This window comes from Rhinopithecus roxellana, chromosome 8 (assembly GCF_007565055.1).
Source record: "Rhinopithecus roxellana isolate Shanxi Qingling chromosome 8, ASM756505v1, whole genome shotgun sequence".
NCBI lineage: Eukaryota > Metazoa > Chordata > Mammalia > Primates > Cercopithecidae > Rhinopithecus > Rhinopithecus roxellana.
In genome coordinates, this window is record NC_044556.1 from 6,274,021 (window position 1) to 6,298,547 (window position 24,527).

At 44.2% G+C, this 24,527-nt stretch overlaps 1 protein-coding gene across 1 annotated transcript in view; it reads left to right on the forward strand.

Moving 5' to 3' along the window:
• Window positions 1–24,527, forward strand: part of MUC16 (mucin 16, cell surface associated) — a 222,716-nt gene that overhangs the window by 120,711 nt on the left and 77,478 nt on the right. Inside the window, exons 11-24 of the mRNA XM_030936547.1 lie at window positions 546–670; window positions 751–818; window positions 1,668–1,730; window positions 5,115–5,287; window positions 10,435–10,470; window positions 10,713–10,772; window positions 14,957–15,084; window positions 15,427–15,494; window positions 20,173–20,345; window positions 20,987–21,022; window positions 21,282–21,347; window positions 22,713–22,837; window positions 23,354–23,421; window positions 24,028–24,200. Of these exons, the coding sequence (XP_030792407.1) occupies window positions 546–670; window positions 751–818; window positions 1,668–1,730; window positions 5,115–5,287; window positions 10,435–10,470; window positions 10,713–10,772; window positions 14,957–15,084; window positions 15,427–15,494; window positions 20,173–20,345; window positions 20,987–21,022; window positions 21,282–21,347; window positions 22,713–22,837; window positions 23,354–23,421; window positions 24,028–24,200 (1,362 nt within the window). The remainder of the gene's footprint in view (window positions 1–545; window positions 671–750; window positions 819–1,667; window positions 1,731–5,114; window positions 5,288–10,434; window positions 10,471–10,712; window positions 10,773–14,956; window positions 15,085–15,426; window positions 15,495–20,172; window positions 20,346–20,986; window positions 21,023–21,281; window positions 21,348–22,712; window positions 22,838–23,353; window positions 23,422–24,027; window positions 24,201–24,527) is intronic.

Consider the following 24,527-nt stretch of genomic DNA (forward strand, 5'->3'; position numbering starts at 1 on the left):
GTCACTGCACCCGGCCCTGTCTCACTTTTCTTTTCTTTTTTTTTTTTGAGATGAAATCCCATTCTGTCACCAAGCTGGAGTGCAGTGGCTCAATCTTGGCTCACTGCAACCTCTGCCTCCCTGGTTCAAGGGATTCTCCTGCCTCAGCCTCCCGAGTAGCTGGGACTACAAGGTGTGTGCCACCACACCCAGCTAATTTTTGTATTTTCAGTAGAGACAGGGTTTCACCATGTTGGCCAGGATGGTCTCCATCTCTTGACCTCGTGATCCACCCTTGGCCTCCCAAAGTGCTGGGATTGCAGGCGTGAGCCACCACGCCTGGCCATCTCAGCCCATACAGCCCTGAGCAAACTGGAATCACTGGTCACCCCACATAGGAAGGTCTCAGACAGTGACTGCTACATCAGGTATTTCAAGTAGGATGGCCCAGGCTGGACCCCAGCTGGATGCTGGAGTTGAAATGTGTCCTCGGAGCCTTTCCTCCCACGCCCCACTGCCCAGGGTCTGACTTAGGACCGGTCTCTTCTTACCCTCCCTTTCTGCAGCTGGCGTGCCTTTGTTGGTGCCTTTGACTGTCAACTTCACCATCACCAACCTGCAGTACACGAAGGACATGGGGCGCCTGGGCTCTGAAATATTCAATGCCACTGAGAGGCCCCTGCAGCAGCTGGTGAGAGCCCCCCAGCCAATGCCCACTCCTCTAATGTCTCGGCCCGTCCTCCTCCTCATCTCTCTCTCATTCCTTTCCAGCTCGAGCCCTTGTTCCAGAACAGCAGTATTGGTTCCCTCTATGCTGGCTGCAGGCTGACCTCGCTCAGGTGAGACCCCCCCCTTCACGGCACCTACAGCAACCCCAATTCAGTCCTTTCTTTGACTCCCACACCCCCAGCAGCCACAGCGACTTGGGCTTTTGCTGAGAGGCAGTATAGCATAATAGACCCAAAGTGCCTCGGTTTGAACGTCGGCTCTACAGTTTGCTAGCTGTGTGACCCTGGGCAAGACGCACAGCCTCTCTGTTCCTCAATCACATTATAAAATGGTGATGATAACATTCTTTTACTCTTGGTGATAATAACAGTCTCTTATTCTATTGGTGATAGTAACAGTCTCTTGCTCTTTTCTCTCTGTTTTTTTTTTTTTGAAATGGAGTCTCACTCTGTCACCCAGGCTGGAGTACAGTGACGTGATCTTAGCTCACAGCAACCTCCACCTCCCAGGTTCAAGCAATTCTCCTGCCCCAGCCTCCCGACAGTCTCTTACTCTTAATCACTTAGCAGAGTGCCTGGACCATTGTAAATGCTCATTTAATTAGGACTCACAGCAGCAATTGGTATAGCATCTTTGCCAAAGGTATCCCCAGAATCCCTGACAGCTTCCTGGCCCCAGCCCATCTCTACCACATTAGGGTCAAACTCCAGACACCACAGCTCTGCAGTTTGTTCCCTAGAAAGAGATAGGGACTTTCCCAAAGTCAATCTTACTGAATCAAAGGGAAAAAATCCATTATTTTTTTTTTTTTTAATTTTACTTTAAGTTCTGCGATACATGTGCAGAACGTGCTGGTTTGTTACATAGGTGTACATGCGCCATAGTGGTTTGCTGCATCTATCAGCACATCATCTAGTTTTTAATGACCTGTCTTTTCCTCTCTGCTTGTGTCCCCTCAGTGTTCTCTGGGCTCAGCGGATTCAGTACCCTTTCCTTACACCTCACAACCCTGCAGCCTCTCTGTGAGGTCCTCCATTCAGTCAACTCAGATCCCCTGCCAGAGGGGTGGGTCTTCTACTCACATGGCACCATGAAAAGAGATCAAAACTGTCCTCAGCTGAGCTCCACTGACCCTACCCGCCCCCATCTCTCCATAGGATCAGGGAATGTCATAACATTGTTCTTACGACATGCCACCAGCAATCTAAGTGGTTTACGTGTTTTCATTTATTTTATCCTCACAACCACAGTATTATCCTTGTGGATGAGAAAACTGAAGCTCAAAATAATCAAGTTCCTTGCTTAAGAGGAGCCTGGCTTTAAGCCCAAGGGTTCTGGTTCTAGAATCCTTACTTGTAACCTTGACACCAGCAGTTCTCAAGCTCACTGGGTTCAACAACCTTTTACATTCCACTTTGTTGACATATCATTGACATGTAAACATTGTGTATATGTAAAGTGTACAACTAGACGTCTTGACATGTGTGAACCTGGTGAAGTGGTCACCAGAATGCAGCTAATTTGCACATCCAGCACCTCTCCAGAGTTACCATTTGTGCGCGCATGTGTGTGTGTTGAGAAGGTTTAATTTAAGATCAATCCTCTCTGCTAATTTCAAGTATATAATACAGCATTGTTAACCTTTGTAATCATGCTATACATTAGATCTCCAGAACTTACTCACCTTATAGTTTAAACTTTGTACCCTTTGGCCAACATTATCCCATTCTCTCCTCCTTTTGCATTCTTAAAAAGTACTCATAGCCGGGCGTGGTGGCTCACGCCTGTAATCCCAGCATTTTGGGAGGCTGAGGCAGGTGGATAACATGAAGTCAAGAGTTCGAGACCAGCCTGGTCAACACGGCGAAACCCCGTCTCTACTAAAAATACAAAAATTAGCTGGGCGTGGTGGCGCATGCCTGTAATCCCAGCTACTCGGGAGGCTGAGGCACAAAAATCGCATGAACCTGGAGAGGCGGAGATTACAGTGAGCTGAGATCGCGCCACCGTGCTCCAGCCTGGGGGACAGAGTGATAGTCTGTCTGAAAAAAAAAAAAAGTATTCACAACTCCAAAGAGCCTTTGGGCTTGTATAACAATATTTACTGTATTCAAAATTAAAACTAGCCCAGGCACAGTGGCTCACACCTGTAATCCCAGCACTTTGGGAGGCCAAGGCAGGCAGATGGCTTGAGCTCAGGAGTTTGCGACCAGCCCAGACAAGAAAGTGAGACTCAGTCTCTGCAAAAAATACAAAACTTAGCTGGGTGTGGTGGCGTCTGCCTGTGATCCCAGCTACTTGGGAGGCTGAGGTGGGAGGATGACTTAAGCCTGGAGGCAGAGGTTAAAGTGAGCCAAAACTACACCACTCCACTCCAGCCTGGGCAACAGAGCCTGACCTTGCTCAAAAAAAAAAAAAAAAAAAAAAAAAAAAAAAAATTAAAACTAAGAAATAGTACAAATATGTATTCATTCATTCACTAAAAATAATAAATCTACTACATGTTAACATAGAGAACATATTTTTAGGTATAATAGCCATATTCCACCCCCCTCACCAAAAAAAAAAAAAAAAAAACCCATTTAAAAAAAGGGGCATTGTTTGAAAATCTTTTTCTTTTAATGTTGCTTAGATTTACCTTTTATTTTACTTTTTAATTGGCATATATTGATTGTACATATTTATAGTCTTAATACCTGTGGTATATAGTGATCAGATCAAGGTAATTAACACATCTATTATCTCAAACATTGATCACTTCTTTGTGTTGGGACCATTCAATGTCCTCCTTCTAGCTGTTTGAAACTAATAATATTTTGTGGCCGGGCGCGGTGGCTCAAGCCTGTAATCCCAGCACTCTGGGAGGCCGAGATGGGCGGATCACGAGGTCAGGAGATCGAGACCATCCTGGTTAACACGGTGAAACCCCGTCTCTACTAAAAAATACAAAAAAAGCTAGCCGGGCGAGGTGGCGGGCGTCTGTAGTCCCAGCTACTCGGGAGGCTGAGGCAGGAGAATGGCGTAAACCCGGGAGGCGGAGCTTGCAGTGAGCTGAGATCCGGCCACTGCACTCCAGCCCGGGCGACAGAGCGAGACTCTGTCTCAAAAAAAAAAAAAAAGAAACTAATAATATTTTGTTTTTTAATTTTTAATTTTTGTGGGTACACAGTAGGTGGGTATTTATGGGGTACATGAGATGTTTTGATGCAGGCATGCAACATGTGACCATCACTTCATAGAGAGTGGGGCATTCATCCCATCAAGCATTTATTCTTTGTGTTACAAACAATCCAGTTATACTTTTTTAGTTATTTTAAAATACACAATTAAATTATTATTGCCTATAGTCACCCTGCTGTGCTATTAAGTATTGGAATTTTCTTTCAGTAATTTTTTAATTTTAATTTTAATTTTTGAGATGGAATCTCGCTCTGTCACTCAGCCTGGGGTGCAGTGGCGTGACCTCGGCTCACCACAACCTCTGCCTCCTGGGTTCAAGTGATTCTCCCACCTCACCTCAGCCTCCTGAGTAGCTGGGACTATAGGCGCCCACCACCACACCCGGATAATTTTTGTATTTTTAGTAGAGACGGGGTTTCACCATTTTGGCCAGGCTGGTCTCGAACTCCTCAGCATAAGTGATCCACCTGCCTCGGCCTCCCAAAGTGCTGGGATTACAGGTGTGAGCCACTGCGCCTGGCACTTTTTTAGTTATTTTAAAATGTACAATTAAGGCCAGGCATGGTGGCTCATGCCTGGAATTCTAGCACTTTGGGAGGCCAAGGTGGGCCAGTCACCTGAAGTCAGGGGTTCAAGACCAGCCTGGCCAACATGGCAAAATCCCGTCTCTACTAAAAATACAAAAATTAGCCGGGCCCAGTGGTAGGCACCTGTAATCCCAGTCACTCTGGAGGCTGAGGCAGGAGAATCGCTTGAACCCACGAGGCGGAGGTTGCAGTGAGCCAAGATTGTGTCATTGCACTCCAGCCTGGGCGACAAGAGAGAAACTCTGTCTCAAAAAAAAAAAAAGAAAGAAAGAAAAGAAAAGAAAAGTCAAGACAAGCAAGAAGATCACCATTTCAGACTGTGACGACTAATCAATTTGACTTGTGTGTTATCTTCACCGCCAGACCATTCGTTCTGTAGCTTAGGAGCACCCTCCACCCCATTTGCTCACACTATCCTATAATCTCTGTGCGCTCACTGCTGTTCTGTGGATTTCATATTTTCCTTATATTCTTCCACGTCTAGCTGGATTGCAGAGTTAAGTTTATGATTATGAAAGAAAAACTAAATAACAACAACAGCAACAAAAACCACCAAGGGGCACCACTGGAGAAAGGAGTTGTTCAGAGTATCAGCTGTCAAGTATCTCTGTATGTCTGTATTCCCATGTCCCTCCCTAGGGCTGAAAAGGATGGGGCAAGCACCAGAGTGGATGCCATCTGCACCTACCGCTCAGATTCCACCAGCTATGAGCTGGACAGAGAGCAGCTGTACTGGGAGCTGAGCCAGTTGACTCACGGTGTCACCCTGCTGGGACCCTACACTCTGGACAGGAACAGCCTCTATGTCAATGGTGAGTAGCTATTGACAATGGTGAGTAACTTGGGCTGCAGTTGGGGAGGCTCCTCCTGCTCCCCAAATGGGTCTCCCTGTAGTACAAGTCCTCTACCTATGTTCAAAGTTCTGGGCCAACCTAGAATTTCCAGGGGGAGTCTGTTTTCTCTCCACTCAACACACTTAAAAAGAAGCTTTCAGTTGGGCATGGTGGCTCACGCTGGCTCACGTCAGCACTTTGAGATGCCGATGCGGGCGGATCACTAGGTCAAGAGATCAAGACCAGCCTGGCCAACATGGTGAAACTCCATGTCTACTAAAAATGCAAAAATTAGCTGGGTGTGGTGGCGTGTGCCTGTAATCCCAACTATTCGGTACGCGGAGGCAGGAAAACTGCTTGAACCTGGGAGGCGGAGGTTGCAGTGAGCCAAGATCACGCCACTGCACTCCAGCCTGGCAACAGAGCGGGACTCCGTCTCAAAAAAGAAGAAGCTTCTTTCAGCTGGAAATAAAGATTCCCTCCACAGCCTTCTCATCCCCATGACCATTCAGAGGCCCACTGGGAGCATGCAGAATCAAGGAAGGAAGGGAAAAGCCAGGCTTATTGTGGTGATTAGACATAATTCTTCCCCAACAGGCAACAGGTTCCCAATGCAGTCACTCATCTTCATCTTTCTCTTCTTTATAGCAGCTGGTGGCCCTTTATTTTCTCCAAAGGTCAGCTGGAACTATACACTCCACTCGCAAAACAAACCAAAAAACTCTGAGTAATGTGTTTAGCAATAAAGCCCTTTGCAACAATGCTGTTGGCAACAATACCAACAGGGACACCTATGATTAAGGTTAATATTTATTGAGGGATTCCTGTGATACCGAACTTCATATGTATATTATGTTTTACTAACCTTACCCAAAGTCTCAGCAGGCTGTAAAATATACACACCCGAGAAACAAACAAGGCTCAGGGCAGAGAATCTGTTTGCCCAAGTTTTGATAGCTAAGTAGTAGAATTGGGATTCAAACCCCAAACTGACTCTAAAATCTAGCCACCCTAACTTCTTCTCCTTTTTATTTATTTATTTATTTAATTAAATTTTTTTTTTTTTTTTTAAAGACAGAGTCTCGCTCTGTCACCCAGACTGAAGTACAGTGGTGTGATCTTGGCTCACTGCAACCTCCGCCTCCTGGGTTCAAGCAATTCTCCTGCCTCAGCCTCTCCAGTAGCTGGGATTACAGGCACACGCCACCACGCCAGGCTACTTTTTGTATTTTTAGTAGAGACAGGGTTTCACCATGTTGGTCAGGCTGGTCTCGAACTCCTGACCTCAGGTGATCCACCCGCCTCGGCTTCCCATAATGCATGAGTCACCACACCTGGCCACCACCCTAACTTCTAAGCAACGCTGCAGACCCAGCATGAATAAGCCCACACATCTCAGGATGGAAAAGCCTATCAAGGAGCTTCTAATACAACAATTTAAGCTAAAGTTTGATTAACTCTGTCCTCACTATACCACCTTAGACATTTTCTTTATACCTGGATGACAACCTGCCTTGTATTTCATTACAAGTCATCGAGAGTGACTTAAAAGTAGCTGTTAACAGTGTGTGTTTTGGTGAATCCCAAGTCCTGGTGCTGCTCACCATGTGGCCCTGGGAAAGTCCTGCTACCCTCTAAGCTTCTGGAACAATGCTCTTAGCAACATCACCAACAAGAACACCTACAATAAAAGCTTATATTTACTGTAAAAGCTAATATTTACAGAACTTCTTATATGTGTTATGTCTCACTAATCCCGCCCAAAGGATTCAATGTCCAATTTTTTTTTTTTTTTTTTTTTTTTTTTTTTTTGAGAGAGTCTCCCTCTGGCGCCTGGACTGGAGTGCAGTGGTACAATCTTAGCTCACTGCAGCCTCCGCCTCCCGGGTTCAAGCGATTCTCCTCCCTCAGCCTCTTGAGTAGCTGGGACTACAGGTGCCCGCCACCACGCCTGGCTAATTTTTGTATTTTTAGTAGAGACAGGGTTTCACCATGTTGGCCAGGCTGGTCTCAAACTCCTGACCTCAGGTGATCCACCTGCCTCAGCCTCCCAAAGTGCTGGGATTACAGGCGTGAGCCTCCGTGCCTGCCCATATGTGTTATGTCTTACTAATCCTCTAATCCTGCCAAAAGGATTCAGTGTCCTTATTTATTTATTTATTTATTTTTGATAGAGTTTCCCTCTAGTGCCCAGGCTGGAGTGCAGTGGTACAGTCTTGGCTCACTGCAGCCTCCACATCCCGGGTTCAAGTGATTCTCCTGCCTCAGCCTCTCGGGTAGCTGGGACTACAGGTGCCTGCCACCACGCCTGGCTAATTTTTGTAATTTTGCAGAGATGGGTTTCACCATGTCGGCCAGGCTGGTCTCGAACTCCTGACCTCCCGTGATCCACCCACCTCAGTCTCTCAAAGTGCTGGGATTATAGGCGTGAGCCACTGTGCCCAGCCATATGTGCTATGTCTCACTAATCTTGCCCAAAGGGTTCAGTTTGTTGTTGTTGTTGTTTTTAATGGAGTCTCCCTCTGGCACCCAGTCTGGAGCGCAGTGGTACAATCTTGTATCACTGCAGCCTCCGCCTCCCAGGTTGAAGCGATTCTCCTGCCTCAGCCTCTTGAGTAGCTGTGACTAGAGGCGCTCACCACCACACCTCGCTAATTTTTGTATTTTTGTAGAGATGGGGTTTCACCATGTTGGCCAGGCTAGTCTCAAACTCCTGATCTCAAGTGACCCACCCAAAGGCCTCCCAAAGTGCTGGGATTACAGGTGGGAGCCACCTCACCTGCCCCTATTTTCGGAATGGATTTTTTTTTTTTTTAATTTTGAAAATGTGAGCTAAGATTATTATGAAGATCAAATAATACAAAAACCTCATAACCTAAGTAAATGATAGGGCTTCGCTTGGCCCAGTCTCAGAAGTTTCAAGAAAACCAGGCAAACCAGCGAATGTAAAATAAGTCTAAATTTTCTTTGCACTATTCACAGAGCGCCAAAGAGGATCTAATTCATGTTTCAGAACATACCACACTTGCTAAAATCCCTCAATACTCATGAAAGACTCATGAAAACTCCAGGCTCCTAACTACAAGACATCACTGTGGATCGTCCAAATACAGCAAGCCCCAATCTTAGGACAGGAATGAGGCATGAATGGCCTCTGTGCTAATGATCTAACCTAATGCTGAATTTGTTATTTCCCCTCTGAATCCACTTGGAGATTTCCTTTATATCTGATTTGAAATAGAGGATATATACTCCTCCATCCTTGACATAGGAGATAATACACACAAAGTATTTCACTGTAGTATCAAGTACACATCCTGTTCTGTGTCCATAGGATTATGACTAATTTAGGGCACAGCTTAACAGTGTGGTACTATTGAATGACAGACAGATGTCTGTTTTGTTGGATGCAGGACAAGCCATGTAACCTCCCTAGACTTTAGTGTCCTCTCTGTAGAATGGAATAAAAATACCATGTGGGATTGTTCTGATAATCAAATGAGATAATTCAGGAACAACCCATGTGAATTACAGGGCTGCCCTGGGTTCCGTCTTTCCTTGTATCTCTCACAGAGCCTCAAAGGAGATGCAATCCATGACCCAGAGAAACACTCATGGCAACTTCTCTTATCCCCAATTCCTTTCTTGCTCCAATGGTAATGCCACTCCTGTCATCCTGAAGTCTCTTGTTTTCACCACCACATCTGTTTCGCCAGATTTTCCCCAGTATTCCAAACCATACTAACCCTTCCTTCCTTCCTTCCTCCCTCCCTCCCTCCCTCCCTCCCTCCCTCTCCTTTCTTTCTCTTTCTTTCTTTCTTTCTCTTTCTTTCTTTCTTTCTTTCTTTCTTTCTTTCTTTCTTTCTTTCTTTCTTTCTTTCTTTCTTTCTTTCTTTCTTTCTTTCTTTCTTTCTTTCTTTCTTTCTTTCCTTCCTTCCTTCCTTCTTTCTTTTCTTTCTCTCTCTCTCTTTCTTTCTTTCTCTTTCTTTCTCTCTTTTTCTTTCTTTCTTTCTCTCTTTCTCTCTCTCTCTCTTTCCTTCTCTTTCTTTCTCTCTTTCCTTCTTTCTTCTTTCTTTCTTTCTTTTTCTCTTCTCTTCTTTTCTTTTTGAGACACAGTTTCTCTCTGTCGCACAGGCTGGAGTGCAATGGCACGATCTCAGCTCACTGCAACCTCCGCCTCCTGGGTTCAAGCGATTCTCCTGCCTCAGCCTCCTGAGTAGCTGGGATTACAGGTGCCTACCGCCATGCCATGCTAATTTTTGTGTTCTTAGTGGAGATGGGGTTTCACCGTGTTGTCCAGGATTGTCTTGAACTCCTGACCTCAAGTGATCCGCCTATCTAGGTCTTCCAAAGTGCTGGGATTACAGGCGTGAGCCACCGCACCCTGCTCCATATGAACCGTTTCTATCCCTTATCTCTCTATACTTTTACCTAAAAATACCACTCTATTCACCCATCACATTTTTGTCAATTCTACATCACACACAGACACACACACACACACACACACACACACACACACACACACAGAAACAAAGTTGGAAAAAAATTGTACTATCATGAAATTTTGTGAAAGGAGGTAAGCTGAGAGAGTAAGAATCAAACTAAATTATGTTTATGGGTAGAGACAATACAAATAAGATCAGAAAGCTCACTCATCCATATATGTGTCTTTCTACCCTTGTAATGTATTTATTATTATTGCTGGTGCATACTAGATTCCCAATAAATAGGGACAGCTATTATCATATTTTTATTTCAGGAATAATAATAGTGATGATCTCCACCATTATTGTCAAAGGACAAAGCACAAAATAGGTACTAAATAAAATGTAGCCATTATCCTTTATTCACAAAAGATCTTGGCCCCACCTCTTCTCAATGAAATGTCCATGACTTGTTCAACTTTGGCAACTCTGGGCTGAGACGATGGAGGTTCCTTTGTGAGCTGAAGTCACGCATCTAAGGTGGAAGCCCTTCCCCTCCCTCTGGCTGGCTGAGGGATAGCCCAGATGGGGTCATATGAAAGTTTCCCATGATTTCCATTTCTAGATCTACCATCATCCCCTCCCCTACCTCTCACCCATCATAATAGTCCTTCTTTACTCTTTCCTCCCTATCTGCAGGTTATAACCTTCGGTACCAGACCCCTGCCACCAGCAGTGAGTATTCAAAGCTGTGATATTCCAATGGCCTTGGGACCCTTCCTCCCCAAGGTGCATTCCTCAAAAAAGAAACTGATCATTCCCCTCCTTACGGGCCCAGCCACAGCCTCAGAGCAGCCCCTAACCCATCAAGGTCTTGGTGTGAGTCAAGATAGAAGCCCAAATACCAATTAGCAGTTCCTGTGCCACATTCCTTTAGGAAGACACCCAATCATTTTTCCATGTTCTTTTTTTCTCAGCTCCAGTGACTTCTACATTCTCCCCAGGAATTTCCACATCCTCCATCCCCAGCTCCACAGGTAGGAAGCTCCTCTCTGGTGTCTATGAAATTTAACACTGCACGGTCTCTTCCCTGCTGACCACCCAGCCTCAGCCTGTTCCGCTCTCCGTCTCACTCTTTAATTTCTTTTTCCTTTCTTTTATTTATTATTATTATTATTATTTTTACATGGAGTCCTGTTCTGTCACCCAGGCTGGAGTGCAATGGCGTGATCTTGGCTCACTGCAACCTTCGCCTCCCAGGTTCAAGTGATTCTCCTACCTCAGCCTCCCAAGTAGCTGGGATTACAGGCATGTGCCACCACATCTGGCTAATTTTTTGTATTTTTAGTAGAGACAGGGTTTCACCATGTTGGCCAGGCTGGTCTCGAACTCCTGACCTCAGGTGATCCACCTGCCTCGGCCTCCCAAAGTGCTGGGATTATAGGCATGAGCCACCACTCCTGGCCCACTCTCTAAATTTTGACCATCCCAGGTACTTGAGTGGTATTCTAGCACCCTAACCTCTGTCCAGCCTCAGGAGTTTTGCACTAGTGATTCCTGGAGACCAGCTATGGTTGGTATCTTCTCAACTTTCTATTTTTTTTAATTTAATTTTTTTTTTTTTTTTTTTTTTTTTTTTTTTTTTTTGAGATGGAGTCTCACTCTGTCACTCATGCTGGAGTGCAGTGACACGCTCTTGGCTCACTGGAACCTCTACCTCCTGGGTTCGTGCAATTTTCCTGCCTCATCTGGAAATTTTCTCAGTGGCCAAGATCGTGCCACTGCACTCCATCCTGGGCAACGGAGCGAGGCTCCATCTCAGCAAAAAAAAAAAAAAAAAAAAAAAAGATGGAAACTGGGCATTCCTAACCCTTAACCCTGCCTTGTGATTCTGGAGTTATTGGATAGAACCTGGGGTCCTGTAATTTAAATTCTGCCTTCCAGCCTCCTGTTTTGTGAGTCACAATACTGCAAACTTTTTACACGCTGTAGACAGGATGTTCACTCTCCACTTCCTCACTGCTCGGCCCTAATCAATTCAACCATTTATGTGACATGCCTAACTCCTCTGGGCTTGTACATATGTACCGTGTATTATAAAGCAAGTCATTCCATGATCAATGAGGTCACTTTTTCTAGGTGCTTTCGAAATTTGTTCTTCATCATTCATTTTCAGTAGTTTGATTACGATGTGTCTGGGCATGGTTTTCTCTGAGTTTATCCTGCTTAAAGTTCTCTCAGCTTCTTGAGTCTCAAAGGGTTTGTTTTTCAAGCAATTTGGGAAATGATGTGAGACTATATCTTCAACTTTGTTTTCTGCTCTGATTCTTTCTCCCCTTCGGACCTCCAACGAAGTGATGTTGCCCCAAGAGTCCCTGAGGTGCTGTTCATTTTGTTATTTGTCAACCTTTTTTTCCTCTCCAACTTTCAGGTTTAATAATTTTTATAGAATGTTTTCACAATCACCAAGCCTTTTCTCTGTCAGCTCCATTCTGCCCGTCCATTGAATTCTTTTTATCTCAGTTACTTTATTTTTCAGTTCAAAAGTTTCTATTTGGTGATAGATAGATAGATAGATAGATAATAGATAGATGTTATAACTATATATTATATATTATGTTATATAAAAATATATTTATGATTATAATGTAACATATATGTTATATATAGCTATTTATATAGCCATAACTATATATAAACTATATATATAAACTATATATATATGGTTATATATAACCATATATAGTTACTATATAGTTACCATATAGTAACCATATATATAAAACACATAGTTGCATATATAGTGTCTCTCTATATAGTTATAGTTATATATATGGTTATAGATAGAGTTTCTATGTCTGTAACTGTATATAGTGATATATGTATGTTTCTCTGTATATAACTATATATATTTCTATATCTATAGTTATAGAAACTATAGATATAACTGGGAGATGCTGGAAAGATGGCATGAGGAAGCCTGGAGCAGTCATGGTCATCCCCGCTCCGCGCCGAACTCATCAAGAACAGGAGAAGGGTCCTCCTCATTCTCCAGCCATGTTGACCTTGAGCAATTTACTTACCCTCTCAGTACCTCAGTTTTCTCACCTGCCAAGTGGGGATAATAATATTTCATAAATTGGTTGCAAATGTTAAATGCAACGCTATGTAAGAACACCTAGCATGGGGGCTACCAGGGAATTTGGTTTAACAAATATTTATCAGGCACCTATTCTGGGCTAGGCAGAGGGGATAAGATGTTGACTAAGTCAAATGCAGTCCCTCCCCTCACCAAGTTTACAGTGTATTGGGGAAGACTGAAATGGAACAAGCAATTACAATTAACAATAAAAGACAACCAAGTTATTGAGCACTTACTATATGGCACACCATGTGCTATTTTTTTTATTTTTAACTTTTCATTTTGAAATAAATATTAAATATAATAAAATAAATAATAAATAATATAAATAAATAATAAATAACTTTTCATTTTGAAATAAATAAATATAATAAAATAATATAAATAAATGATAAATAACTTTTCATTTTGAAATAAATAATAAATTCAGGGGATGTTGCAAAAATAGTGTAGCGTTCCCCTGTACCCTTCACCCAGTTTCTCCCCAGTGGCTACATCTTACATAACTCTAATACAATATCAAAAGCAGGACATTGACGTTGTTAAAATCCATTTTACTGGTTTTACCTGTGTATGCGTATGTCAGCTTGTGTGTGTGCATGCACGTGTGTGCACACGTGTGCTCGTGTGTGCATGCATGTGTGTGCATGTGTGCACGTATGTGTGAGTCTTTGCACGTGTGTGTGCATGTGCACATGTGTGGGCATGCACGTGTGTGTCCATGCATGTGTGTGTGCGTGTGTGTGGGTAGCCCTATGCAATTTTTATCACATGGGCGTAGCCCTATAATCACCACCAACATCAAGATTCAGAACTGTTCCATTCCCCCAAAGATTCCCCTCATGCTACCCTTCATAATCATGCCCACCGAGCCCAACACTATTGAATAGAATAACCATTGCTATTCTGCTCTCCATCTCCATCTCCCTCGCTACAATTTTATTTTGAGTATGTTATTTAAATGGAAATGTCCAACATGTCACCTTTGGATTTGGCTTCTTTTCCACTCAGTGTAATGCCCTGGAGATGTGTTCTTTTTAACAGTCATGTAACCTTCCTAATTTCCCTCCAAAATATCATTATGCCCCTCGTCGCCTTTTTTTTTTTTTTTTTTTGGTTTGAGACAGTCTGGCTCTGTCGCCCAGGCTGGAGTGCAGTGGTATAATCTCAGCTCAGTGCAGCCTCCATCTCCCGGGTTCAAGTGATTCCCCTGCCTCAGCCTCCTGAGTAGCCGGGATTACAAGTGCATGCCACCAAGCCTGGCTAATTTTTGTATTTTTAGTAGAGACGGGATTTCACCGTCTTGGCCAGGCTGGTCCCGAATTCCTGACCTCAAGTGATCTGCCTGCCTTGGCCTCCCAAAGTGCTGGGATCACAGGCATGAGCCACCGCGCCTGGCCCATTATGCCCATTGTACTACAGTGGAAGAAACTGAGGTATGGACAGGTAACATGTCCACAGTCACTCGGCTGGTGAGGGGCAGAGAGGGGATTTGAAAACAAATCTGACTCACTAGTGTGGCCGTAACCACGGTAACTATGTCTGTCTACCATGTGGTCTCCTCTTTATTAAAGGAAGGGCGAGTTCTGGGAGTTTGGGGATTGAGTGGGGAAGGGTAGCCAAGTAAAGCAGGTGAGAGAAGGTCTGCTTTAAGGACTGCTGTTTGATGTTTCGTTGTTGTTGTTCAATGTTCAATGGGATTGAGTTGACTCTTTTTTTCCTTCTTGTTCCCCAAAGCATGAGACTGTCCCGGTCCTTTTTCCTTTTAACTTCTCAGCTAGAGTCTGTTAGGGTGGGTATGAGCACCTGGCAGAGTCTGAGACCTCAGCTTCCAGTAGTCACACATTCTAACCCAATACACCCACCCTGGTCCCCTAACCTGCTTCTGGGCCCAGGTAATGCATTTTAGCAACATCCCACTTTTCTCCTTACCTGGCTTTCCGTTATCCGTCCAAACTAAAGCACCCACCTGTCTGCTTCAAACTCTTGCTTCAAGCACTCCGTCTGGGTCCTCAGAAATTGACTTAGAGTCAGTTCAGATCTGACTCAGACGTGGTCTTCTTTTCGCCATCCTTGCAGCAGCCACAGTCCCATTCATGGTGCCATTCACCCTCAACTTCACCATCACCAACCTGCAGTACGTGGAGGACATGCGGCACCCTGGTTCCAGGAAGTTCAACGCCACAGAGAGAGTCCTGCAGGGTCTGGTGAGAGCCCCGCCCACCTTACTCCTCCCCCGCCCACTTAGACAAACCACGCCCACCTCACACTACCTCTTCCACTGGTGCCTGCCATGGCCACCTCATCCAACCCCAGCCACATTTCCCTGCCCCATCCACTGATTTTAGCCAAGCCCACCTCACCCTGCCTCGCCTACTGATGCCAGCCACGCCCACCTTTCCATGCTACGCCCACTTATTTCAGTCACGCCCACCTCACCCTGTCCCACCTACATCACTCCAGCCTGGTCCACCCCTCCAATGCCCCACTCTTCCTGGCTTCCCACAGCTGTTGTTTCTGTTTCTCACCTCCCCTCTCCTTCCTTGCAGCTCAAACCCTTGTTCAGGAATAGCAGTCTGGAATACCTCTATTCAGGCTGCAGACTAGCCTCATTCAGGTGAGACCCTCCCCAAGAAAAACACAACTCAACAGGTGAATATGACCCTAGCCTCTGGGCTCCTTGACTCTGTTCATATTTGGAACAACTATTGCCCATGGATACTAAGCATCACCACCACCACCAGCAGCTAACTATTCCTAAGACCCAAAGGGCATTATGTACTTTATATTTAATGCCTCATCAGTGTTTGCAACAGTCTCATGAAGCAGGAGCAGAAGGGGTAACTGAGGCCCAGGTTAAGTGGCTTGTGCCAGGGCACACGAAGCAGCTCCAGCACTTCAGGTTCTAGATCCAAACTCCTATCCCTTAGGTGGCACTGCCTCTTCTGCTCCCTTGCAACATGTGGAAAACCCAATCTGACTTCCCTCTAAAGGAACTTTCCCAGAGAATCTAAGAGGGGAAGAAAGGAAGGCGTTCAGCCCTTACACACAGGAGGTCAGCTCTTGAGTGACTCAGAATGCAGCCACAGAGGGCCTGGCTGGTCTGAGGGAGACTGAGAGGCGCCGAGGGCACTGTCCCTGAGTGCTGGAAAGGGCAGGTCTGTTGGGTAGACGTTGGTTGATATCATTTCCTGCCTGGCATTCTCACCTTTCACACCTCTCTCACAGAATCTCCAAGTGTGTCTCTCCCAAGGGTCCCATTTTATCAGTCATCTACCTCCAGCTTCCTTTCATTCCCGGGGGAAGCGGGGACAGAGTGCCCTAGTGGCTAAGAGCATTGGTGAACTCAGGCAGACCTCAGCTCTAAACCAACCCAGCTCTGCCATTTACTGAGATCTGTGACCCTGAGCAAGTGCCTGACACCTTCTGTGCCCTGTTTCCCGACATATTATATACATAAAATACATATATAGGCATATATTGTATATACATATTGAGGCATATTTTATAAACGCATGTTTATAGACATATGCATATGCTATATACATATACAGCATATGTTATGTATAATGTATATATTACACATATTGTTATATTGTATACATGTTATATGTTATAACATATAGTACATGTTATCTATAACATATACATTATGTTACATATAATGTATATGTTATATATGATATATATTTATATATTATATAATTGTTATATATAATGTGTGTATAGTTGTTATATATTATATACAGCATATAACATATACATTATGTATTATTATATATAATATAATCTATACATATATAACATATATGTGTAACTTTTATGTTATATAATGTATGTAACATATGTGTGATGTATATAACATCTGACATTAACATATAATATATGCTATAATATAATATATGTTATAACATATTGCATGTTACATATAACATATATAATGTTATAAATCAGTTTAATATAGATTATGTTACATATAATGTATATGTTATATATGACATATGATATATAATTATATATTATATAATTGCTATATAATGTATATATTATATTTGTTATGTATTATATACCACATATAACACATACATTATATATAGTTATATATGATATAAACATATATAACATATATGGATAACTTATGTTATATATGATATATGATATATATAACATATCTGACGTTAACATATAACATGTTATAACATATTATATATGTTACATATAATATATATCATGTATAGTAATATAATATGTATAAATATATAATATAAAAGTATATAAGTATAAATACATGTCATATATACATATATTATATATAGTATACATGTGGATACATATAACTACTACATATATCTAGTATATATTCTATATATAACCAGTCCATGAATTACAATGATTCAACTTACGATTTTTCAAACTTTGTGATAATGCCATAGCAATATGCATTCAGTAGAAAGCATACCTTCAACACCCATGCAACCATTCTGTCATTCACTTTTGGTACAGTATTCAATAAAGTATATGATATATTCAACAGTTTATAATAAAATAGGCTTTGTGTTAGGTGATTTTACCCAACTGTAGGCTAATGTAAGGGTTCAGAGCATGTTTAAGGTAGGATAGGCTAAGCTATCATGTTCTGTAGGTTAGGTATAGTCAATTTTTATTTTTATTTTTAAGACAGAGTCTTGCTCTGCCACCCAGACTGGAATGCAGTGGTGCGATCATAGCTCACTGCAGCCTCGAATTCCTGGGCTCAAGTGATCCTCCTACCTCAGCCTCCTGAGTAGCTGGGACTACAGGTGTGTGTCACCACACCTGCCTATTTTTTTTTCAATTTTTTTGTGGAGAGGAGGGTCTTGCCATGTTGCCCAGGTGGCCTTGAACTCCTGGGCTCAAGGAATCCTCCCACCTTGGCCTCCCAAAATCCTGGGATTACAGGCATGAGCCACCACGCCTGGCTACAGGGCATTTTTGACTTATGGTATTTCCAATTCACAATGGTTTATCAGGGCCGGGCATGGTGGCTCACACCTGTAATCCCAGCACTTTGGGAGGCTGAGGCAGGTGGATCACTTGAGGCCAGGAGTTTGAGACCAGGCTGGCCAAATGGCAAAATCTTGTCTCTACTAAAACTACAAAAATTAGCCAGGCGTGGTGTGACAGCTGTAGTTCCAGCTACTCAGGAGACTGAAGCATGAGAATCACTTGAACTTAGGAGATGAAGTTTGCAGTGAGTCAAGGTCACACCACCACACTCCAGCCTGGATGACAGAGAGAGACTCTTGTCTCCAAAAAACAAAACAACAAGCTGGGTGCGTGACTCACGCCTGTAATCCCAGCACTTTGGGAGGCTGAGGCTGGTGGATCACCTGAGGTCAGTAGTTCAAGATCCGCTTGGCAAACATGGAGAAAACCCATCTCTACTAAAAATACAAAAATTAGCTGGGTGTGGTGGCGGGTACCTGCAGTCCCAGCTACTCGGGAGGCTGAGGCAGGAGAATGGATTGAACCTGGGAAGCAGAGGTTGCAGTGAGCCAAGATCACACCACTGCACTCTAGCCTGGGCAACAGAGTGAGACTCCACCTCCAAAAGCAAAAGAAAACAAAAACAAATAAAGAAAATAAAAAACATGGGTTTATCAGGACATAATACCATCATGAGTCAAGAAGCATCTAAAAGTACGTGGTAGTTATATAAAAATAGTTATGTAGTTATATACAATAGTTATATATAAATCAGTTTATGTTAGGTAGAGTTATATGGTAGTTATATAAAACATAGTTACACAATAGTTATATAGTTGTATGATTATATAAAATAGTTACATATAAACCAATTTAATATATGTTAGGTAGAGGTATAATGATATATATTATATATGCTATATAATATAATGTATAAAATGCAAAACAATATTATATATATTTCTATATTAAATTTATATTTACAGATCTACATATTTATATATTTTATGTTATATATAATTGTGTTATACATAATATAATTAGTATAGTACTGACTGGGGCAATTGAGCAGTACCAACCCAGAGGGATGCTTTGAGGATGAAAATATGTGATTATGAATACAAAATGCTGGGCCTGCTGCATAGGAAGTGTTTAATAAATGGTAGTTGTTACTATAAAGTCATTCCTACTATAGAGCTACTCACAACCCTGGGACATAGGAACCCCTTTTCCTCTAATCACTCAATAGTGGGTGGCCAGGTAGGTGAGTCCATGTCCTGTGGCCAGGAACAGGTGCGGAGACATGAAGACCTTCTGACTGCTTGTTGGACCAGCCACAGTTTCAGACAGACCAGCCACAAAGGGCATTTTCCCCAAGCCATTTAGGTCCCTTAAGTTTCATAACAAATCTCCTAGCCCTGTTGGTCCATAGGATCTAGAGAGGATTACTTGAACCTTCTGGTCCCACCATTTGAAAAGACCGTGCCGTGGGCACCAATAGGAGGGCCACTGCTACGCGCACCAGTACAAGGGCCACTGTCACGGATTACAGATTGACCCTAAGTACAGCTGTCACACATCTGGTACCTTAGGAGGCTTATTTGGGGCCATGCAGATCCCTGGCATTATTATCCTAGGATCCTACACCAAGCAAAGCAGGAGCTGCCCCTCCTCATAAACCCATAAGCCCTCCTCTTGAGCAAAGCAGCTGGGAAGGCAGAAGTTATTCAAGCTCCCCTCTGCCCCGGTTCCAAAGACAGACTCAGCTCAAGCCACATGCAGCAAACCCTATAAAAGTCTCACCTCTTGGCATTTCTGCCATGGTAATGCTTTCTGCTTCCACTAATAATCCTAGTAATTTGTTAATGGTAGGCATCTCTCTGATGAGAGCCGCATTCTTTTTGTTTGTTTGCTTGTTTGTTTGTTTGAAACAGTCTTGCTCTGTTGCCCAAGCTGGAGTGCAGTGGCGTGATCTTGGCTCACTGCAACCTCTGGCTCCTGGGTTCAAGCAATTCTCCTGGCTTAGCCTCCCGAGTAGCTGGGACTGCAGGCACGTACCACCACACCCAGCTAATTTTTGCATTTTTAGTGGAGATAGGGTTTCACCATGTTGGCCAGGATGGTCTCAATCTCTTGACCTTGTGATCCACCCGCCTCAGCCTCCCAAAGTGTTGGGATTACAGGCATGAGCCACTGTGCCCGGACTGAGAGCCACATTCTTGTTAACCATAGTTTCCCCAGATTTCGCAGTAGGGGCTGACAAAGAGTGGAAAGGAAGGACAAAAGGATGGAGAGGTGGATTGACTAAGCATATGTAGGTTCTTAACCAGGCCAGAGAAGGATGGATCAGCCACAGCAGTGGATGCCATCTGCACACATCGCCCTGACCCTGAAGGCCTCGGACTGGACAGAGAGCGACTGTACTGGGAGCTGAGCAACCTGACCAATGGCATCCAGGAGCTGGGCCCCTACACCCTGGACCGAAACAGTCTCTATGTCAACGGTGAGCAGCTGTGATGTGGTTGGAGGCTCTTCCTCTTCCTCCTTGCTGGGCAGCCTGTAACCTCTGGCTTGAGGTCACACGCACTACCAGGCAATTGAAAATTTGTCCCTGTGCTCTATATGGGATGACTAAGTTCTGGACTTCATGTTATCTTTTTTTTTTGAGACGGAGTCTCGCTCTGTTGCCAGACTGAGGTGCAGTGACATGATCTCAGCTCACTGCAACCTCCGCCTCCCGGGTTCAAGCAATTCTCCTGCCTCAGCCTCCCGCGTAGCTGGGACTACAGATGCATGTCACCACACCCAACTAATTTTTGTATTTTTAGTAGGGACAGGGTTTCACCCTGTTGGCCAGGATGGTCTCGATCTCTTGACCTCATAATCCACCTTGCCTTGGCCTCCCAAAGTGCTAGGATTACAGGCTTGAGCCACCGCACCTGGCCAGGACTTCATGGTTTCTTCATCATCATGGAATGAATTCCATCAGGGCATTCTTCCCTGATGTGAGGGCACTGATAGGAAACCTTTAATGATCCCTGTTGCATGAAACTCTTTCCATTGCACCAGGGTAGCCCTGACCCCTAATTGGTCCCCCACATCTCCTCATCACTTACCCACACTCCTCCCTCCTTCTCTATGCAGGTTTCACCCATCAAAGCTCTATGTCCGCCACCAGCAGTGAGTATTCAACTCATTTCCACATGCCCATGATTCTACACCAAGCAAAGCAGGAGCTGCCCCTCTTCATAAACCAACCCATAAGTCCTCTTGAGCAAAGCAGCTGGGAAGGCAGAAGTTATTCAGGCTCCTCTCTGCCCCAGTTTCAAAGACAGACTCAGCTCAAGCCCACATGCAGCAAACCCTATAAAAGTCTTGCCTCTTGGCATTTCTGCCATGGTAGTGCTTTCTGCTCTCACTAATGAGGACTTCTCCTCAGCTCCTGGGACCTCCACGGTGGATGTGGGAACCTCAGGGACTCTATCCTCCAGCCCCAGCCCCACAAGTAAGTACCAGTTAATGACATCTCTATTAGAGCATGCTATCTCTGTCATTTTTACTCAGATGAAGATGGAAAGTCATAGCAAATCTACTGACAGTGATTTACTGATATAAAATAGTTACATACAACGAGATTTGTTGGTCACCTAGTGTGTACCAGATCCTAGAGATTCAGCAGGGAAAACAAAACCGATACAAAATCTCTGCTCTCGGTGAGCTTGTATTCTTGTCATGATGATGATGTTGGTGGTGGTGCTGTTGGTGATGATGATGATGATGATGGTGATGGTGATGATGTTGAAGAAAATGATGCTGGTGATGGTGGTGGGGGTTACTATGGTAATAATGATAAGTTGAGTGTGATGATGGTGGTGGTGGTGGTGATGATGATGATTATTATTAGGCTAGTGACGATGATGGTAATGGTGGTGTCAGTGACAATTACAATGATGGTGATGAGGATGATGTCGGTGATGGTGGTGGGATTATGATGGTAATGATATGTTGAGTGTGATGATGATGATGGTGGTGATGGTGGTGGTGTTGATGATGAGGGTGATGATGATTATGCTACTGACATTGTTGATGATGGTGACGGCGATGTCCATGCCAATGACGATGATGGTGATGAGAATGATGTCGGTGATGGTGGTGGGGTTATGATGGTAACGATATGTTGAGTGTGATGATGATGATGGTGATGGTGGTGGTGTTGATGATGAGGATGATGATGATTATGCTACTGACATTGTTGATGATGGTGACGGCGATGTCCATGCCAATGACGATGATGGTGATGAGAATGATGTCGGTGATGGTGGTGGGGTTATGATGGTAACGATATGTTGAGTGTGATGATGATGATGGTGATGGTGATGGTGTTGATGATGATGATGATTATTATGCTACTGACATTGTTGATGATGGTGACAGTAATGTCCATGCCAATGACGATGATGGTGATGAGAATGATGTCGGTGATGGTGGTGGGGTTATGATGGTAATGATACGTTGAATGTGATGATGGTAATGATGATGTTTGTGGTGGTCATGATGGGGATCATCATGGTGGTGCAGGTGGTACTTGTGATGACAATAATAATGATGACTATGATAGTGATGATGATAATGGTGATAATAAAGATAACAGATATCACCTCACAATATTGAGCACTATGTATGTGCCAAGAGCTATGCTCAGCATCTAACTACTATTATATAATCTAGTTTAGAAAATAAATTGTATCATAGATAAGAAAGGCATGGAAAATATTTATTATGTCACTCAATTTAATTGCTGCATATGGTTATTACAAAGTGCTATTCTCTCTACTTTGAACATAATGTTTATTTCCCACTCCCACTACAGCTGTTGGCCCTCTCCTGATGCCATTCAACCTCAACTTCACCATCACCAACCTGCAGTATGAGGAAGACATGCGTCGCCCTGGCTCCAGGAAGTTCAACACCACGGAGAGGGTCCTGCAGGGTCTGGTTAGTGTCTTGCCCTCCACACTCTGCCCTGCTCATGATACCCAGTCCCCCTTACATCATCTATGCCAGGGCAATGGAAGAATATCACATCCAATTCACTCTTGCCCCATGAGATGCAAGCCTCAGCCGGGAGCAGTGGCTCACGCCTGTAATACCAGCACTTTGGGAGGCCAAGGCGGGTGGATCACTGAGGTCAGGAGTTTGTGACCAGCCTGGCCAACATGATGAAACCTCATCTCTACTAAAAATACAAAATTAGCTGAGCGTGGTGGTGCATGCCTGTAATCCCAGCTACTTGGGAGGGTGAGGCAAGAGAATCACTTGAATCTGGGAGGCAGAGGTTGCAGTGAGCCAAGATTGTGCCTAGGCTAAAAAGTGAAACTCCATCTCAAAAAACAAACAAACAAAAAGAGATGCAAGCCTCACCCACCGAAGCCAGCCCTGCCCAACTCACTTCTGCCTGGCTCCTACATACAACTTAGCCCTCCTATTCACCTCCCTCTCCCTCCTCCACAGCTCAGGCCCTTATTCAAGAACACCAGTGTCAGCCCTCTGTACTCTGGCTGCAGACTGACCTTACTCAGGTGAGACCTTAGAATTTCCAGCTTGGCTGCCCCACTTGTTCTCACTCCAAAAGACTTTGCACTGCTTCCTTGCTGCACTTCCTAGGGATATCCTCACCAAAGCTGGAATTCAGGAGTCACTGGCTTCAGGATCACTGTGTTTCCTGATAGTAACACCCCTACACCCCACCTCAACAGAGAGAATCTGCATGGCCCATCATCAGGATTGAGCCCCTACCCTTATCATCCCTCTGAATTCCCTCCATTCCCTGTGCCTCCCTTTCGTTTAGGTGTTAAATTCTGTCGCCAGGATTTCTCTCAGGATGATTATGCCTCATCCACGTGCTTTCATCCTCATTTCCAGCACTTCACTGGGCTCAAGTCTGGCCCCCTGTCCCATCCATGAAAATGTCAGTTTCATCTTGCACTTTTATAAAAGTAATTGTATCCGTGACTCCGCTCACAGTCCTAAGCAAGCCAATAGTGCATGCACTAAGAGTCGATGTGGCTTCTCACCTCTTTCCCAGGTTTTTCATTTCTCTGGTCCTTGCTGTCCTTCCCTCAGCAATCACAAGACCCTTCCTAGATGATCTTTTCATTGTCATTTTTCCCACTGACCCTCCCCAGACCCGAGAAGGATGGGGCAGCCACTGGAGTGGATGCCATCTGCACCCACCGCCTTGACCCCAAAAGCCCTGGACTCAACAGGGAGCAGCTGTACTGGGAGCTAAGCAAGCTGACCAATGGCATTGATGAGCTGGGCCCCTACACCCTGGACAGGAACAGTCTCTATGTCAATGGTGAGTGTCTGTGATGTGATTAAAATCTCTTCCCCCTTGCTGGGCAGTCTCTAATCTCTAATTAGAGGTCACACTCCCTGCCTGGCTTTTGAAAATTCTGTCATGTGCTCTACACGGGATGACTAAAGTCTGAACTTCATGGTTTCTTTATCATTGTGGACTGTGTTCCTTCAGGGCATTCTTTCCTGATGTGAAGATTCTGGTAGGAAATCTTCAATGGTCCCTGTACCATGAAACTCAGTTCATTGCACCAGGGTAGCATTGACCTCCATTTGGTCCCCCACCTCTCCTGTCTCTTACCCACTCTCCTCCCTCCTTCTCTTTGCA